Source organism: Onychostruthus taczanowskii, unplaced genomic scaffold (genome assembly GCF_017590055.1).
Source record: "Onychostruthus taczanowskii isolate IOZ18803 unplaced genomic scaffold, ASM1759005v1 scaffold20, whole genome shotgun sequence".
Lineage (NCBI taxonomy): Eukaryota > Metazoa > Chordata > Aves > Passeriformes > Passeridae > Onychostruthus > Onychostruthus taczanowskii.
The window spans coordinates 15,353,026-15,372,723 of record NW_024499240.1 but is presented as its reverse complement, the minus strand read 5'-3'; the positions used below and the strand labels follow the sequence as shown (position 1 = coordinate 15,372,723).

The window sequence follows — 19,698 nt, the reverse complement described above, 5'->3', positions numbered from 1 at the left end:
CATGGCTTAAATTGATTTATAAATCTATAGACGTAATTAGTATTAACAATTAATTCTTTAGCTCCAGTTCCTGCTTGTCTTGAAAATATTATTTTTTTTCCTCATGGCATTTTTATTGTTTGTGGTTTGATAATACTTTATACCTAAACACATCAAATTTAATTTTAATAACACTCTTAGAGTATGCGTTTTTCCCTGCTGCTGTGATAAATTACAAAATATATGGATAGTTTTTCTTTTTTTTTTTATTTTTAAAGCTAAGTTAAACTGTAGAAAATAGGTTTATTTGTATCTGTTCCTTTCCCTAAAAATGCCATGAAAACATAATGTTATTTCTGAAGCAGTTGAACATAAACTAGCCCATCCCACTGAGCTGGACCAAACCTGGAGTTCGTGCCTGAGAACATTATATGTATAAACTAACAGTTTAAGAATTTGGCCCATCATGTCTCTTCCCAAGCCATGCTGTGATTCATTATAATTTTATATCATTTTTCATTTTGATGCCAATGGGAGGCTGCAGATTTTTACCCTCTTAAATAATCTTGTTACTGTGTGAGATACAAACATTATTTGGTTTCAAATGTGTGCTGATAGGAAAATACAATGTTTGTACATCTCCCAGGTCCAGAGGTCTCTTGGGGTCCTCCTTAGATAGAAGAAAAGTCTAGAAATACATAACATAGAAAATTCCTGATATCTGACTCAGTGATGGGGAAGTGCTGTTCAAACCCCGCACAGGTTTGGGAGGTGGCTGAATGTGGCATTCTGGAGAATGTCAGCTAGAAAAGAAATTGCTGATCAGTATCTGTGTGCTATCTGTTATTGCACAGGACAGTGGGCAGGAAAAATGCTAAGAAAGGAACTGCCACAGATTTTCTGAATTAATCTTTGTGTGTTCATTGTACCTTTGATTAAAAAACCCATTTGTCTGGATGTCTGTATGGAAGGGGTTCTTTGGTGCTTGGTTTTTTTCACCATTGTCCTGGTTTTGATTTTATGGAGTGTCTTAAAGTGGGTTTTCCAGCCCTCTGCTAACTTTGCTAAATACCCTGTGAATTTTTTCTCCATTTTGTCAACATCCTTCTGCATTTGAAACCCTCGGCAGATAACATTTGTTTTCTCACAAGCAGCTGATGCAGTGCAGCCATTGTTGTCATCTTAAGGATCTCTTTGAAACACCTTTCCAGTTTTGGTTTCATGAGAAGGTTCTCAGTTAGTGGAAGTCTTACCATGTTATCAGACTCCCAGACTCCATTCTTCTATCCTCACAGGGTGGTCTCCCAAGAACCAAAGTTTATTGCCATGTGTGGGATTTGCAGGATTGCTTGTAGGAAAACAAGGGGCTGTGTTGGGATACCAGCCTGTGGTGCTCTGGTTGATGAGGCTTCTCTCTGTTCTTTGCCCCTTCATCAGTATTTGTGGGCTGCAAGTTTCCTCTGTGTAATTGAATCTAAATTCAATCCTATGAATTTAGATTTCAGATCATTAATTCGTTTTCTCCCCTTTCTTTCCCCTCTTATTTTTTCTGCTAGCAGATTTTATCAGTAACTTTTTTTCTCCTGGTCATTGTTCAATAATGTCATGCTTAAGAAATAAACCCTGCTGGAATACATTAGAAACATATCTTCCCAATGACAATTTCCTGTTTATAACTACATCTGGACACTAATGTAACTAACTTAACTCATGCTTTCTTTCTGTTGCTTCACTTTCTTAAATATAAGTGGCATACACAATGCAGATGCTTTGTCTACTTAGACAAGCTGCATTTTTTGTAAAATATTGATCATCATTAATTTAATCTCACTTGAATTCTCTAGTTCTTGAACTGGATTTCTGCTTTTTGAGAGTGGAGACGTGGTAGGGTCAGTTCGTTCATGCTTTTTTTTGGAATTGGCACAGAACTGCCTTCTGGAACTTCCTCAGTGTTGTAAGTCTTCTTGACTACTTGGAGCAAGCTTTGGCCAGCTGTTCTAAAACTTGTGCAAGCTATTCACATCACTTACTTTAAAACCTTTTTCTTTAAAACTTCTTTTCTTTAAAAATTACGGCTTTTTCATGTTGTAGCTGTTGTTCGAGTCTCTGAGATGATTGAGGTTGGAAGATCAAGCATTCCATCATCATTCTCAATATAAACCATGAGTTTAATGCTGTAAAATCCAACAGTATTTGTGCTTTTTCTTCACTACTGTGCAGAAATTCTCGTGCATGACTTGTTTGCAAAAGGACATTTCCAAAAGCTCAGGATTTGTTCCAGTTCCATGCTGTTTCAGAATGAGTTGTGCCTCAGGGTTATCTGTTCCGTGGGTGTCTTCCTGGGCACCAGCGAGTACATTGGGAATTGAGATGTCCAGAATGTCTGGGTGATCTTTGGATTTTGTAATCATTCCTTTTAACCTGGCAGAGTACTGAGGAAAGGGGTCACACATGTCCTCCAATCCCACCCACTGAAGGGACAGCAGGAAATTACAAATCAGAGGGGAAAGCTGCTAGATGTAGCTAATGAATAAATCCATGATCTGAAAATTATCTAAAGACACTTTAAGTTTTATATTCATCTTGGGGAAAAAAAAAATCTGTGCAAATGAAGCAGTGGTTGCTCTATCTTTTTCTTCTTTAAGCACAGACTAAAGGCTAAATTTGAAGTATAAAACTTAGGACAGATTTTGTGTGGTTTAATGAGTGATTTTTATTAAATAAAACATTTCTTATCTGTAGTAAATTTTAATTGTTCCTTAAAGTAACAGATGTCATTGGACAAAATGCTGAAAACCAGCAGTTAAGTTTTTTAAAATTTTATTTTCTGTAAAATGTCTTTTTAAAAAATTCAAGTATGCACATGGAATGGTACACCTTAATAAAGATACAGGGATTAATGTGTATTAAAAGTGTATATAGCAAGACATGGGCTTGAAGTGAAATTCACAGATGGGAAAAGGATGTGTTGCAAGAAGCATGTACACGGTGCTGAAGAGGCAGAACTAGAAATTATATTTTCTTGATTCTCAACTAATTGGTAAAGTAAATCATTCTGTATGAAATACAGAATACTTTATGTTTTATAAAATACTTGGCCAGTGACTGTGGCATTTCTAGATTGTTAATGCAAAACTGGTATTTATATTTAAGAGTTGGTTTTGAGAATGGCACAGAGTGATTTACATGGGGGATAATTTTGGGGGGTTTTGAGGTACAAGGGTGCTGTTTGTTTTAGCAAGTGTGTGATACTTATCACCTATTGGGGTGCATTAATCAGTAATGAAATGTCTGGGTAAGTCCTGTTACTGTGTGAAGTTAATAGGATCAATTATAAATTAATGTTTAGCTATCAAAGGTCCAATAAGTATGCCTTCAAAATGAGGAATAAAATTGAGAAGAAGGGGAAAAACAGGATAATTTTGTGTTTTTAGGGTAATTCTGCAAATTAGTTAATAATTTGCCATAAATGAAGCTGTCCATAAGCAAAATGAAATAAGAGATTGAGAGTCATCTTCTGTAAAGCACTTGTTTTATGGGAAAATTTTCCAAGAACTTGTTGGAAAAGGATCAGAGCAAAAATCCAAACCCTGAACTTTCAAATAAATAATTAATTGTGATCAGAGTTTTCAAGGATTTGAGGGAGAGGTGTCAGTTTGCTACAGCCGAGCACCTCACAATCACAGGCCAATTCAGGCTGGTGCCTTCCAGGTCTGTTAGAACAGCACCATTGGTGGCACTCTGGATTCTTGATGGCACTGAAAGCCATTGTCCACACTGGCTTCTGACACGGAGCACTTGTACTGGTGGGGATTGCACACCCAGTTTATTCTGGGATGGGAATGTTGAGGATCATGTGTTCAAACAGAGCTCTGAAGCAGAGACTCCAACTTCTGGCCTTTAGTGGGTCATCAACCTTATTTATGCATTTGAAAATGCCGTTCCAGGCTGTCAGAGACTTGGGAGTAAAAGTGCAACATTTTGCTCTGGGAACAGAGAGAAATATGAAGCAATCACATATATTTGCTAAGAAAGGTACCCAAATTTAGGGCACTTCTTAATTGTCATGCAGGAGCAAATTTGAGGTACTGTGCTGATTTTATAGACAGTATTCACAAGAGAAAGAGAGAAAGGTGAGTCTTGAAAAAGATGAAAAGTGTATTGGATAGGAATTATTACCCAACCCAGGCATGTAAAGTGCTGTCTAGCCACCATCTAGTGGCTACATAAATTCTGAGAATAAAACAGATCAAGTACTTCTTAGGTGTTGACAACTCTAGTGCTTTCAAACTGACCCTGTTTAAAACAACTGCTGGAATATCTTAAAGGAGCACCTGGAAGTACCCTCCATGCACAAGTATGGAAGTGAGTTTGGAAATAGTGGGGTGTGGGAAACATAAACATGTTCCCTACTCAACAACCAGGCAGCTGCTAAACTGAATGTGTTCATGTTTCTGCTGTTCTCAGAGAAATTGCATGCAAAATCTTCAATTAAGTGCATAAAAAGCAGATAAAAGTTTTGGGGGAACGTGCTAAGTAATTTTAAAATGCTTCTTCCTGAATTTTAGGAACATTCTGTACTGTGCAGTTAGAAATGCTGGTCTGTGCCCAGCTGAGACTCTTGGAATAGTTGGTGTTGTTTATGGGAAGATTATTGAAGAAGGAAGGAAACAACTTCAGGTGGAGAGAGTTGAGAGAAAATGAGATTTAATAAAAACAAACTTACTATTAATGTGATTTCTGTTGTGCTTTTCATGTTTCAGTTTGCAAGACATATCAAGAAATCTGAAGGCCAGAAGACACCCAAAGTTGAGTTACAAATCTCAATCTATGGTGTAAAAATTCTAGATCCAAAAACAAAGGTAAGAAACTTACATGGGTTTTTTTTCATGCTAAACTAGTTTAGATTTGTTTCACTGGTTTTAAGGTTTTCGTTGTTTTGTATTTTTTAAAGTATTATTAAAAAAACCCCACCATTCTGTTGGTGGAAAAAAATCTTCTAAAATACCATGGTTTGTTAAAACATCTGGGTGGCATCTTCTCAGGAAGGTATGTGATGGTCCTGAAGGCACACTGTAGCTAACGTGGCATTGAATTTTTTTAATCCTGTCACAGCAGGACTTCTAAACTTTAAAGAAGATGAAGACAATGGGCTAAATAAATGTTAACACTGCAAATGCTGAAAACCTTTCCATATATATGTTGAATATTGAATTTGGAAGATTCTTTTGTTCCTGCTTCTTAACTTTCTTGTGGAGTAATTGCTGCATTCAGGCAGTGGCAGTGGCTTTTCTCAAATGGCAGCTGTAGTTCAAAGCTACAGATGTTTGCAGCCCATTTTTGCTTCAGGCTCTTCACACAACCAGGACTCAACAGTTCACACAGAAGCAGAGGGGACAAGAAATATCCATGTCAACTTTAATTGGAGTTTTTTTGCAGTAGGGCAGACTGGGGTTCTAAACCCCATATCCTGGCAAAAACTGTTTTAAAATAACAGTTTGAAATGCCAAAAGATCTTAGCCTTCCTGCAGAGATTAGCAGAAATCTGTGGGTTATATGTTCCTGGGGGAGTAGGAACACTCTAATCTCTTAGCAATGTTGTTATTACAACTCAAGTAGTAATCAACTGTGAGCAGTCTTTTTATCTCGCCCACTTCATCTCTTGTAGCTGCGTGTAAATTTCAGTTGAGTTTTCCTTCTTTTTACGCAGTTTATAAATGCTTTAGGAAATTCAATTTCATGTTATCAGCACTAATTAAAGTCTTTTTTGCAGCGTGTTTTTCAAACAAAGCACTTCAGTAGGAATATTGGGTTTTAGTCAGATGGTGGCTATTAATGGCAGTAGGAATAGGAGGCCAGCTCATATATCAGGACCTGATTCTATACTTAGCACTCAAAAAGAGGATTATAAAAATGTGATTCTGTCCTTAAACGATATAAAATAATTACATGGATTGGTAAACCTCATAGTGCCAGGGCAAGCACGTTTTATTATTTCTGTGTGTTAAAGAGCTGTCACAGGACAGGGATTTGGGACATGGGAGAAACTGAATACTCAGAAAAGCTGTAAAGACTGAGAAAATGAACTCAGCCCTTGGGGCAAGGGCAAAAGATTGCCCATAGGGTGCATTTTTTGGCTATGTGGTTTTGTGCAGAGCGGGCATGGCCTTGTTTATGGGCTTACAGCAAGCTGGGAACCCCAGTGCTGCACATTTTTTAATAGACAATAGTTCACATCTAAAAGACATATTTTCCTTTAAAGCAAATACTGCTTTCCCATGTAATAAGCCAAATAAAATAAAATACCAAGAAGAGACTTGTTGAAGAAAAACAATAAAAAAATAGCTGAGATAGTTTATTTCAGTCTTGTCAAGTTCTTGCAACTGAAGAGCAGTGCTATTGAAACTTTTTAAATAGCTGGAAATTACTTTTTAATGGAAAATTAAATACAGTAGCAGAAATATACAATAATAATGCTTAAAAGCTGCTTATGTGGCACCTCAAGTAAACAAATATTTGTATGTCAGATTTATTTCTCTTTACTTGGTTAGCAAAGTAATTTTATTTCTGTTTTCTATATTTAATGTAGCAAAGTAAGGACTCATTTCAGTAAATCCATTTTAACAAACCTTGGGAGATGATGAAATTTGAAGATCTTGTGCACCTGGAAGTGCACAGATGACTTTACATAATCAGGCCCTAAATAAATTGCAGAGGGGCGCAAATCAACAGTAAAATCAATTTTCTAGAACAGAAATTACTGTCCAATAAACACTTCCAGATAAATGCTGTCCAAATAAACTTCCTGTTTACATTCAGTAAAAATAGGAGCAGTTTTTAAGAGATGAGTTTGCTAACTTCTGTTATGCTTTAAGGCCATTTTTGGGTGCTCTCATTGCAACAAGAGACATTCAAAAACATTACCGCAGCTTGCCTGCTCTTATGAGGAAATCCAGAGCTTTCCTTTGTGCATCTTCATCCTAAATGAGTGCAGGAATTTCTTCAAAATTACCCTTCTGTTTGTTTGCAGGAGGTCCAGCACAACTGTCAGCTGCACAGGATATCCTTTTGTGCTGATGACAAAACTGACAAGAGAATATTTACTTTCATCTGCAAAGACTCAGAATCCAATAAGCACCTGTGCTATGTGTTTGACAGTGAGAAGTGTGTAAGTACACGGGACACTTTGCGGGGCTCGAGGGCACTGTGCTGCTGATGGGTCTGCCTTGAGACGGCGTGGGAATGGTTAACAGAGACAGCCTGCCTCTTAACTGGGACACAGGTTTTCGTGCCAGTATGCTGTCTTGCAACTTAGATGCATTAAGTTGAGGAAGAGTCTCTTTCTTCAGTGATCCGAGGTGGTTTTCTGGGATAATTTCTCTTACTGCCCAGCATTCCCCCATCCTGGGGGAAGCATCTGCAATACTCTTGGAGAAGAGGCTCCATCCCACCAGGCTTGAGATGTTTGCACAGCTGTTTGCAAAGATTACTGCAGCTCTGGGGCTGAGATACCCTTGCAGGCTTTTCTGCTCATGTGTCTGTCTCTGGTTTTAGTGTTGGGGTTTTTGTGCATTGTTTGTCTTTGAGGTTTTTATTTTACCACAGCAAGATTCTCCCTTCTTTGTCCACCCCTTTTCCTGCCACATCTCTCAAGTTTAACACCACAAAGCACTTCCAAGTAACTCCTTGCACCAAGAACGGACATTCTCTGGTGTCTGAGACAGAACAGTTATTCCTTACTGTGTTTACTTTCTCTGCTAAAGTTCTAGGCAAATGGTGTATCCATATGTTCACCTTTTATTGGTCCTGCTTTGGAATCACTTGTTCCTGAAACCTTGGTGTCCTTCAGCAGCATCCTTTAGGCTTATTTTACCCCCATCATTTTTGACATAGATATTCTGCAATGACTGTATAAACACATCGTAACATAGGATATGAATCAGCATAGAACTAGTAAATTACTATATTTTGCACATACAAATGCAATATCTGCAGATTTTTTTTTCTGGATATATGTAGTTGGAAATAATTAATAATTCGGCAGTTAAATACTTGTCTGCAGTATCCTGAGTGAGCTTTTATGGTACTCATAAAAATAAGTGTTGAAATCCAGATTTAAAATGAATAGGGGTCAAAATATCCATTGGCATGAAAGCATTATTTCATTAAATATAAAATACTTTATTTAATGATTGAACAGGCTGTATTTTGTGGTGCTCCTTTGTAGTGTTGGCTTCATGATGCATGGGGCAAAGCCTTTGGATATGATACATGGTATAAAGTGTTTTGTGATATTCTGAAAGGAGCTTCAGTAAATATTCCTAATTTACTAATTTCAGTCTTATGTTTTATGTAAAGGCGGAAGAGATAACTTTAACAATTGGTCAAGCATTTGACTTAGCTTACAGGAAATTTCTGGAATCCGGAGGAAAAGATGTTGAAACAAGGAAACAAATCGCAGGTTTACAGAAAAGAGTAAGTTCTGAACTATGTTGTTCTTTTTAAGAGATAAAAGTACATGCTGCTGTGTTTGTATTAGCTGATTTTTATGGAAGTATAATTTCCAGCATTATTCTCAGATTGCTAAAGTTAAAAAAAAAAAGAAGACTGAAAAAAAATCTGTTAAAATATTTTGTTTTGCTGTCCTCCAAGGACACAAAAAAGGAAATTTGAAATATGGAGGATACTGAATATGTTTTATAGTCAGATAAAGAGTTAAACCTTGATTCTAAATCACCAGATCTGTGATGAAACTTATGCTCAGTGGATGCTGTTGTTGAAATCCATGACTATCCCAATAGCTGTTGAATAACCACTTTCTTTGTAGATTCAAGAATTAGAAACTGAAAATGCAGAACTGAAAAATAAAGTTCAAGATTTGGAAAACCAGTTAAGAATAACACAAGTACACGCGTCTCCAGTAAGTACCTGACATAACTCTTGTGTCTGAGGTCACTCTGTATTTATAATCACTTTTCGATCATTCTGAGCATCCCTGCTGTTCCCAGAGATTGCCATTAACATGCAGTGACCAAGTAGCATGTCTGTTGAAGGGCATTGTCACTAACAGTGACAGAGGGACGAGCCAGCAGAAGTACAAATTGCAGGCTCCCCAGCTGTGGCCCTGCCATACCTATTTGTTGCTGCCTCAGGACAATAAATGCTCACTCGAGTAGAGAGCTGAATGTGCCAGCTGAGGGTGAAAAACTGTTCTGCACTGAAAGGATCTGGTTCCTAAATGCTGCTTGGGAGCTCCTCACACCTTTGTCACAAGGACATGGTCACCTGTGATGACAACCTGCCTGCCAAGGAGTCCTGAGGTCTTGGGAGCCAATGCTGGGTGGTTGGGAAAGAGGAGCAAGGGTAGGTTCCTCACTGGAAATTCCAACTGCTCTGCAGTTCCTGTAGGTGGTCAGGAGAGAAACTTGTTTAAGTTGCTGGCTGACACTTCCTGACACCTAGGCAGGGCCTCCAAAAATGCAGGTTGCACTGCAGACTGGTCCTAATGACTTCCCTCTTCTCACAAGTGTGTTCCATCTGTACAGCTTTAGGCAGCTATCAAAATAAACCAAATTTCTTAATGTATGTGGTCCTCAACAGCCTCAGCAAATTGTATGCTGCTTCAAGCAGGAGTCTGGATGAAGCTCCTTTCCTTTTACAGGATTCTTCCATCAGTTGTGCAGCCAAAAATTAAAACAAAACCAACCAACCAACCAAAACCAAGCTCATTTTTAGGAAAAAGTCTTTCTCACTCCAGGCCCACAGGTATTCCCACCAGGCATTATCAACTTTGGCACCTCAGCAGGAGGCAGCTTTCAGCAGGTCCTTTTAAACCAGGTCTCTTGGAGATGGTGAATCAGAGCTCTCAGGTGTGCTGCTGTAGGAGGAACTCCATGTCAGTGCAACTGTTAGGTTGAGAATGAATGAAGGAATGGGCTGGTGAGGTTGTCAAGTGACTTCAGTGCAGAGAAAAAGATATAAATATTTTATTTTATACAAATTAATAAATAAAATTAATATAATTTATTTTCTATATTATTTATTAAATATAAAATTATTATCATTCATATAAATATAAAATATTTGAGTCCATGAAAAGATTTTCAGTCAATGTGTCTGAAATAGCAGTGAATGTGATGACACCTATGTCCTTTTGTACCTTGTGAGCAACAAATATGTATGAAGGAACAAAATTACAAACAATTAATAAGACAATTGGTTGCCTGTTATATTTTAAAATAATTTTTTTTCTTTTCATTCAAATCAATTATAATTTCAAGTATGATTCTACAAAGTCTCAATTCCTATCAGAAAAAAGAAGTGGTGCAAAAATTTCTTTCCCCCTGTTTCCCCATGATTACTGAAATGAAAAAGGTCACTTTAGTTTTAAACTAAATAATTGCAGATTTTTTCTGAATTTAAACTAAAAATCTGTACTGCTGCTGCTCTGTCTTCAAAAGTAAGGTAACAGATCTATATTGTGATTATGTTGTCAGAGTAAACTTTCAGCTCTATATTTTCTGAAATAAAACAGCTTAAGTGAAGCTGAATATCCAACATGGGGAATAAAACATTGTTTGAGCCCCTTTCTAAGCACTTTTAGGTGGATGGGAAAAGCTTTCTTCCATGCACATAGTCTTGGTATTATATGCTGTGAAAGTAAGATAATCATCGTTTTGATTTAGAACAGATTTATTAACTATAAGTTTTAAGTTTTCTTGCATTTTTCTTATCACACTGTTGAATCATGCAGGGATGCCAGTGCCATACAACAGCTTTCTGAAGCTTTTCTTACCCATAACAAGCATTTTGATTTATTTTTATTTTTTAATCTTTTATGGCTGGAGCTCTTTATCTGGCAGTCCAGCTCCTCTGCGTGGTGAGGTCTAGGGAAGGGATTGTTCAGTGGTCAAAGGAAAGTTGAAGCCTGGATCCTTGACGCCTAATGTGATAAAAGAACACATGCCTTTAATTGGCATCACAGCAGTTTGTAAAGAAATGTTGAGTTTCAGAAGCCAGCTACAGATGGTTAAAAGTTGCTTCTGTTTGTGCTTAAACAGTACCTTAGATTTTCACAGCTTGTGCTTTCCTGTTTGCATCTGGTTGTCTGCATGCTGTTTGTGCTCTCCCGATGTTTGCAATGCGCTCCAGTGGCTCCCCTGTCACACAGGTTGTTGGCTGAGCCCTTGCTGGTCAGCGCCTGGCAGTCAGGAGCTGGTGTAGGAGCAGTGGGATTAAACAAGGATCCCCTGCCCAGAGCAGGGAGTGCTGCAGGGGCCTGTGCTGGCAGGCACAAACAGGGCAGCAGAAACATTGACATCGCTCGGCCCTCAGAGCTCTGCTCCCTCAGAGCCATCCCAGTGATGCCAGGGGCTCTGAGCAGGCACAGAGCTGGCAATGGTCAGGAGGGTGATTTCCATCCCCAGGAGAGGAGGCTTAGGGGCTTTTAGAATTCATTGCACCTGTAGTGTGACACGCTGCTGTGACAGCCAGCACATGATGTCACTGTCTTGCCTTGTCTCGTGAGATACTGATCCAGACAGAATGGCTTTCCCGCCTGGCAGTCACTGGGAAGCCATGGTGCCATTGCATCAGTGCCAGTCTATAATTTCTTTATTCCTGCTTCTGAGGTGTCTTGATTAATCATTCGGCACACATTAGTCTTCCTGTTAGTTTTTAACTAAATGAAGAAAGGAAAAAACAATTCAGGAAATTTTAAGTGCACCTGGGTTTTTTGGGTTTTTTTTGTATTAGGTCATTGACCCTTGATTTATGTCGCTTGGTTTTTTTGGTCTCTTTTTTTTTTTAAAAGCCAATTCTACTCTTTTAGACAACTCAGCCTTCTGATTCACAGATCATTTTCCCACAATCAGGAAGAGATTACATTTCCTGTTGTCACTTCAGTATCTAAAGAAAATAGAATGTGAGAGCACCTTTAAACTGTGGATGGATAACTTAATACATGTATGGTTTTAAGCATCTGGTTCACTGCATATTTAAAAAATTGTTTCAGCATGTTTCAGTTCCAAACAGATACATCCAGGCTGTCATTTGAAATAAACTTTTCTAACTTCCTGTTGTCACTGAAAATAGGTTTGTAGCTAAATATGAGATAAAACCACTTGCTCAGGATCAAATGTAATGCTATCAATACTTAAAATTCAGATCCTCTTTTACTTCTAAAATGTTTCTAAAACATTTTGTCTTTGTAGTTTCACAAACTATAGACAAAATGTGATTTGCCAGGCTAGACTGCAATGTTTGGCTTTGCTGACAGATTCAGTTCTCTAAAAGGAGTTTGCCCTGTGCTCACATATTGAATTCTTGGGTAATAGTGTTCAACACTTTCTTTGCAAAACATAATACTAAAACACCTTAATTTTCTGATCCTTCACATCAAAATGTGTCCAAATTGATGACCTATCCAGAAATCCATGCATGATCTAAGAGAAAAAAATGCAAGCAGTGCATTTTACTTTAAGTAAGTTTAAAGCTTCATTTTAAGCATAGAATCAAGAATATTTTGAGTTGATAATTTCATAAGAGAGATCATTTTTCCAGCTGAAATATCTGTCACTAATTGTTTTAATTAAATATGTTTTTGGTAATAATAGTGAATTGGAGTATTAGGGAGTTTATTATTAGCGAGTCCTCAGTTGCTCTATTTAAAAAATCAAAAACAAAAACAGAAAAAAATCCCACTTGCATATGAAAATTGAAAGTAGTAATAATTTAAAAATTTAGGGATTACTTTTTTCTGTCCAGTTTATAAGTAGTACAAGTTAAAGGCTTGATTGGGATGTACAAAGGGAAATTCAGTTTAAAACTGCTTTTCTGACGAATCTTGCATGAATTTCAGTTTTTTTGCAGGCCAACTAAGGGTTTATTTGAGGACATATTTTAAAATAATACTGACAGAGTGAAATGGGTGCAAAATACATGTGAGAATAATACGATTACCTACCCTTGGCATTTTTGCAGTGTTTAAAAGGGTGAAAAGCATTGACAGCAATCAAGTTCTGCTTTTCAGGGTTCTCTCCTTGCTTGCTAATTTGTATCACTATGAAAATTTTTCTGTAGCTGCTCTAAATCTAGCCATATGGCCAAATCAACATCAGTCTAATTTAGGTGTTTTTTTCTGTCAGTTCATAAACTCTGTGGGAAAAATAAAATTTCTTTCTCAACCTATAAAAGAAGCCATTAAGGCAATGAGATCATAGTTGGAAATGAAAGAGAGGAAACTGGATTGTATAATGAAATACTTTTGCATAAAGTATATTGTGAAAGTTGCACATCAAATTATCAATCTTCACGCTTTTTCTCTCAGGATATTGTAGCTAATTAGATTTTACATTTGCTCAGCACATTCAGTAAATAATAAACTGCTTAGTGATCATGCTTTCTGCATTCGGGTCGATGGTTTTGAGCAGTCCTCCTAGAACTTTGAGAAGTTAGTCCCTCAGATGAGTGTGTTTGCCAATGCAGAAGTGTTATGCAACAGGAACTATCACTTTTTTTTGGTGTCCTGAGTAGCTCTGTCGAGGACATGCAATCCCAAACTAAGAGTTTCCTTAGTTTGCCTCTGGAGCTGCGCTTCCATGTGCCATGGGAAATGTTGGCATGGAATGTTTCTTTTGTCTCACTCCTATGCACGCACTACTAAAGTTTCTGTGACTTGTGTATCTGTTGTTTACTTCTCATCTGTTGCAGTGGCTTGGCAATGCTTTAATCACTGATTTTTTTTGCATTTGGTCTTGATTATGTGAGGACCATCGGGTTCTCATCCTGTTGTTTGCCTGTGGGGACAGTGCTGCAGTTTGTGTCCCCAGGAGGCTTCGGATGCTGCTGCTGTGTGTAACTGCAGCCTCCAGAGCCCAGCAGAGCCCTGGCACAGTGGGCTCACATCGTGTCTTTCTTGCTGCTGTTCCCATTGCCAGTGCTGCCCAAAGCTGCCAGGGCTCCCTGAGAGCACTGAAATGTGGGGAAGCTGAACTGGAGGGCAGCAGGAAGAGATGCTGGGAGAAGCAGCCCAGAGGGATCAGTGTTCTTCCATGCACCATAAATATTGCCAAAGAAGCAGCGTGGAATACATACTCCTTCATGGAGATGGTGCAAAACCCTTTCAGTTTTAGGCAGAGCATTAAAGACACTGATGGATTAGCCCTTTGCTCCAAGGTTTTGTTGTGACCTAGAGGCATAGGCCACCTGCCTCAGTGAAAAAGCTTTCCTCACTGGAAAGTTTTACCACACTCATGGGAAAACCCCCAAGACGGACATTGAAACTGTATGCAGATTTCAAAAACCATTTTGGAATGTGTTTATGCATATCACTTGGTTCTTGTTTCCACCAAGATTGCCAAGTGGGAAAATGCACGTGGGTTTTTTTGGGTTTTTTGCCTGTCTTCAGCTTGTTTAGATTTATAATATTCTGTGTTGAGTTGTTTGAGCACTTCTTCCTGAGGGTATAAAATTCTGTTGCATTTATAATGTTAAAGAAAATGGATTTGAAATTCCCTATGGCAGATTTCATGTCACTGAAAAAGTACTAAATGAACTGAAGATGTAGCAGTTAATTAATGGGACTGCTAATGCTCATACAGTATTTTATGAACTAGTAAATTATGGATGAGTGAGTGTTCTTAGTAGTCCCAAATCTCAGGAAATGACCAGGTTCTTGACTAAATGCATAATTTTCAGTTCAAGGTTGCTCGCAATTCCCTGGCATGTTGCTGCAGTTTCCTGCTGTGGTGGTTCTGTATATTACCAATTTGAATGTTCTAAGCAGCAAAACTATTTTCTAACTTATTCTAATTCACACTTAAGTGATTGCTATGTGGGTGTGACACAGAGATTGCAATCATGTCTAGAGACACCTTGTAAAAAGAAACAATTTTGAAGTAATTTCCTGATTAATAAAACCACAATCACATTACATTTTCTGATATGATGCAGCACAGGAGTGCATCTTCATCACCTTTCTCAGCAGAATGAGTCAAAAATAAATCTTTTGCTGGCGTGTAGTTACATCTGACCATAAGAGAGACCAAGTCCACTGAACTAGTATGATAATTTCATGAAATATCATTTCTTGTCATTTTCTTATGTTAGTGGAATGAGGCCCAAATTGGAACACATTTTATCAATGCCACTATTACTGCAGCTCTGAGTGGGCACCTCAGACAAAGCACAGTTGCTGTATAAAATGACAATTTAATTATTTTTACTATATTTTCTTCCTTTATAATTCAGTGTAAGAGTATTAATTTTCAAAAACTACACCCTTTTCAGGTTGTATTCTTTAGAATAAGGGTCTTTGCCTTTCTCCCCCTGCACTTTGTGCATTTGGTGACATTCCCTGTTTTCCATTGTTGAATACACTTCCATGCTGCCCCTGTGGTATCTCTGGGCTACTTGGCTCCAGAGGGCTGTGAGCAGAAAGCCCATCAGCCTTGCAGGTCCTTCTGGATCCTGGGATGAGACACAGAGCAGCACTCCCAGCACCTGATGGGTTCTGTGCTGCTCTGCAAATGAAGAATTCCCAGGGAAAATGCATTTCCTGAGCAGGTGCGTTCCCAAAACTGTGGTAGGAAGCTCACCACCCCATAGGGTGTGTGGTGTCCGAAGGGTCACTGTGAGACCTGGGACTGCTCCAGTTCAGGGCTCAGATGACACCAGGGCTGCGTGTTCTGGTTTTGTATTGAATTTTTCCATTGCCTGGATTTGATATATGTTCAGTATCCTCATGGCTTTGCTGCTTGGTGTCCTATGTGCGTCGTGCTGCTTTCTGTATGATTTTTTTCATGTGACATCCATGCCTTCTTATGAAAATTACTTATCCTTTGCTGTTTTGCATTTCAGGGGAGTATTTGGCCTTCTCAATTACACTGTGTTTAGTCTTTTTGACGTTTATTTTTCTGAGGCCTGGGTTTTTTTCCCATAGTTGTGTAGCAGCAAGGATTCCATGGCAGTAATACACAGTAGCACTGCAACTCTTATACCTGTAGTCTGGTGATATTCTTGAAATAATAATCAAAATTCTCTCATGTAGTTTTTTTTTATTTCTTTTTGTTGATTACCATTCCAAACCCTCCATTTCACAATTCCAGTATGGAAATTTTTGAAGTTGGGGTGAAAAGTTTTTTATTCTTTAATGCTGAGTTGCATGTTTTGAGTAGGGAATTTTGTGTGTTATTTTGATATTCTCAAGTATGGCATTGTTGCAACTTTAGTCACCTTAGCCAGTTAATCTGTAAAGAAAGAAGCTGAGTCATTTTAAAAGGATATGAAATGTTTTGTTTTCTACATAACACTGAAAAAATTTGTTTAAATGATTGAATCCTGCTCTACTAAGTTATGCAAACTTCTGATGAAATAATCATGATATATCTATTGTGTAACACTGCAAGGGGAGCAAACCAAGCTTCAGAATTCTTGATGCACTCATCTGCCACTGCCTCAGCCTGGGCCAGTCACAGGGGTTTAAGCAGGACTGGGTTTAGGGTTTAGGCAGGACACCTGCAGCCCATGTGCAATTTCTGCCTTCTCCATGTGGAACTCTTGGCCATGGCCAAGAAGAACTTTCTGCACAGTTGTGCATTCCCTTCTGTTAAGATCCAAAGATTAATCTGTCCTCTGAAGATTTTAGTTCAATAATGAGCGGTTCTTTCAGCATTGGTGGGATATAAATGGTAGATTTTTCCTCAATCAGTTAGAGAAAAGCCTGACCTGTGCATTAACCAGCACAGTAACTCTTCTCCCCAGACTTGTGCCTGCTGCGAATTTACAAGTGCAGATGTGAGAGATTGCTGATACCTCATTGGATTTAGACATTTCTTAGCATCTCACACACACACACTATTAGAAAGATGACTGAATTCCTTTTATTCAGTGCAATGATCAAGGATCAAGTTGTCTTTGCTCCAGTTGGTACTGGGTTACCTCTTAATGTGGCATATCCTTATATTTTATTGAAGTAATTTCAAGTTCTGTATCTTGTAACTATAGCACTGAACAGCAAGTTGCTGACAAGCTTTTTTGAAATATAAAATGTGTTTCTTTTTTTCTTCTTTCCCTGACATTACCACGTTCTGTTCCTCAGAATGTTTTCTCTTTCTGTGATTCCTTTTCAGCTGCTGCACATAAAGTGTGATAATGATGAACATATGTTTCAAAGACCCTCTACCTTTTTCTGGTGTAACAATGAGGATTCACCTCCTTGTTTAGATATCTCTTCCATTACGCTTACTCCTAGGAGTTCTCCTGACTCTAGACTACCACCTGGATTGTTAATACCACCACCTTCAAAAAGTGGTCTTCCAAAGCCTGCCAGTGAATACAGCTGCCCAAGACCTCGTGTAATCTTGCTGTGCAAAAGCTTTTTCAGTTTTAGTCGTTTATTTTTGGCTTTTTTTTTTTTTTGTTCTCTGTTGTATATTAACTTGTATTAAAAATGTGCATTTTGTACAGTGGCTAAAGGATAGGGTGGATGAATCTTAGGTTCTCTAGGGGTACTCTTAAAATATGGAATTTGTGAAGAATTGCTCTTATTTCTGCAGAGCTTTTTCTTTCCCATCACCAAAACATAAATTCTTACTTTTCCAACATGTTTAAATTAGTCCATTAATTAATGATCTCTGTTGTCTGTCAATCTTTTGTTAAATTTTTTATATGAAGAATAGCAATTCAAAACAATTCTAAAGGTCCAACTGCAAGGGCTTCTTCTCCCCAGGAATTAATAGAAAAGCAATGAGTCATTAAATAGCTTTTAGAATACTTTATAAAAACTGTGCAAAATGAAGGTTGAAAATTATTCTCAAATATGAAATGGGCATATTGCCTCCTTTTTCATATTCATGTGCTTATACCCTCAACTTTTCTTCCATTTGCAAGTAATATTTGGCTTTATTTAGCGACCATCCTGGCTTTCTGCATGTGTTCACTAAATAAAAATGCTTCTTGTGCTCATATGTATTCAAAATACACATTTCTTAATTACCTTACAGTTTTAATGAAACCATATCAGTAGAATCAAAATGGCCAGTAAGTGACTTCAACAAAATTGAATGTAACTGGGAAATGAGTCTGAAGTTTGGGTTTTCTTTTTTTGCCTAAAAGGCACATTTATAACTAAATGTAAGTGCTGTTTATCTGTCTTCTAGATAGCCATAATCATGTAGCAAATAATAAGATTCTCCATTAGCAATGTGATCTCCAGGTCATTCTAGGATTGCCCATGGGTGGTTGGTGGAAATGGAGGTTGATGTAAGCATTTATTTATGCCTCAAACCTGATCCCACCTTCCTGATTCCAACAAAAGCCTGTCTACAATAAGAGCAATTTCGGATGAAGGAAGGGCTGTGCTTCTTTATTGTATATATTTTGGGTCCAGCACATCCATTGCCCTGCTTGGAGTGGGAGCAGATGACATCCAGCCTTCTGCCAGACTTAGATTGTCCTGGTTCTCTGCAGGGTTAGTGCAAGGGCCATGGACACTAACAGGAGCCTGTGGTGTCTGAACTCTGCACTGAAATCTTTTCACAACACATGATCTTTGGAACCCCAATAGTAACTCATGTTGAGGACAGTAACAGTTCTGGATCTTGAAAACTGTTTTTTATGAAGTTGATTCACCTATGGATGATTGGGAGTAGCAATGACTGAGAAAATATTTTTATTTAAAAGGCGAAAAATAAAAGCAGCACGTAAAATCTAGATTTTTTTTTCTTGCTCTGCTTCTGTATATCTGGGAAGAAATACCCCAGGTTGTTTTAGATATTGAACAGTTACAGACTCTCTTAATCCAATTTTAAAATATTAATCCAAATTTAAAATATAAATTTAAAACTCCTAAGAATCACAGAAGTTCCAAGAAATAGGACATGTAGGACTCGAGAGCCCTGTGTTTTTTTCCTCTTTTAACAGTGCATTCAGAGGAAGGCTGTGGCTCAATGTTGCTTCTCAGCAGCCAGTGCAGAGAACTTCCAGAGAGAAATAGGCATGGTTCAGGGCCACCTGTAGACTTGGCTTAGGGATCTGTGATGTGAGTGTCCCAGGGCAGCTGCAGGTCTGCAGCACAGGCACTGAAGAAAGCAGCATTCCAAAATAAGGGTTTATCCATGGCACTCTCATGGACAAGCAGTGCTAAGGACTACCTGCTTGCCAGGTTATCATATTTGTGTATTCTGAATTAGAGGATCCATGTGACTAATTTAACTTGTGCTTCAAAATTCCTGCATGGATAGTTTGTGCAAACTGAATCTTGTTTCAAAGCTGCAGGCTCCTGCTGTTCCTGGCTGGCCTTCCTAATACCCAGGGTGTGGGGGTTTATATATTGTCTCAGCAATAACATGAACATGCAAACTAGTCATGCCTTCAGCTTGTCAGTCTCAGTTTTAATCTATTTCATTCTCTGTCTTCAGTGTTCAGTATATTTTAACTTGACTGTGCCTCACTTGTGCCCTGAAGTAGTGGACTGGTGGCAGGAGGAATGAACCATTCAAAACCAAATATGGCTGTAGAACTATAGTAATTGGTGGGTTTGGGGTTTCTTGCTTGCCCAGTATTTTTTTTTTTAACCCTTCCAAATTCCAGTGCCTTTTGAATGAAATCTCTTCACTTTTACCTTCGAGGACAACAGGTTTATTTTGGATATTAATATTTGGTATATCATGTCTAGATTATTACTTGTGGAAAAAACACATTTAAGTTTTTATCATACCA

The 19,698-nt window shown here is 38.1% G+C and overlaps 1 protein-coding gene across 4 annotated transcripts in view; it reads left to right on the top strand.

The window, feature by feature from the left end:
• The window catches only part of GULP1 (GULP PTB domain containing engulfment adaptor 1), a 142,936-nt gene that overhangs the window by 107,399 nt on the left and 15,839 nt on the right, over positions 1-19,698 (top strand). For 3 of the 4 annotated variants that reach the window (XM_041403210.1, XM_041403209.1, XM_041403211.1), the window contains 5 exons: positions 4,743-4,841; positions 7,010-7,147; positions 8,338-8,454; positions 8,807-8,899; positions 17,109-17,333. In XM_041403210.1, the coding sequence (XP_041259144.1) occupies positions 4,743-4,841; positions 7,010-7,147; positions 8,338-8,454; positions 8,807-8,899; positions 17,109-17,333 (672 nt within the window). The remainder of the gene's footprint in view (positions 1-4,742; positions 4,842-7,009; positions 7,148-8,337; positions 8,455-8,806; positions 8,900-17,108; positions 17,334-19,698) is intronic. The other variant, XM_041403212.1, reaches the window with a different exon arrangement.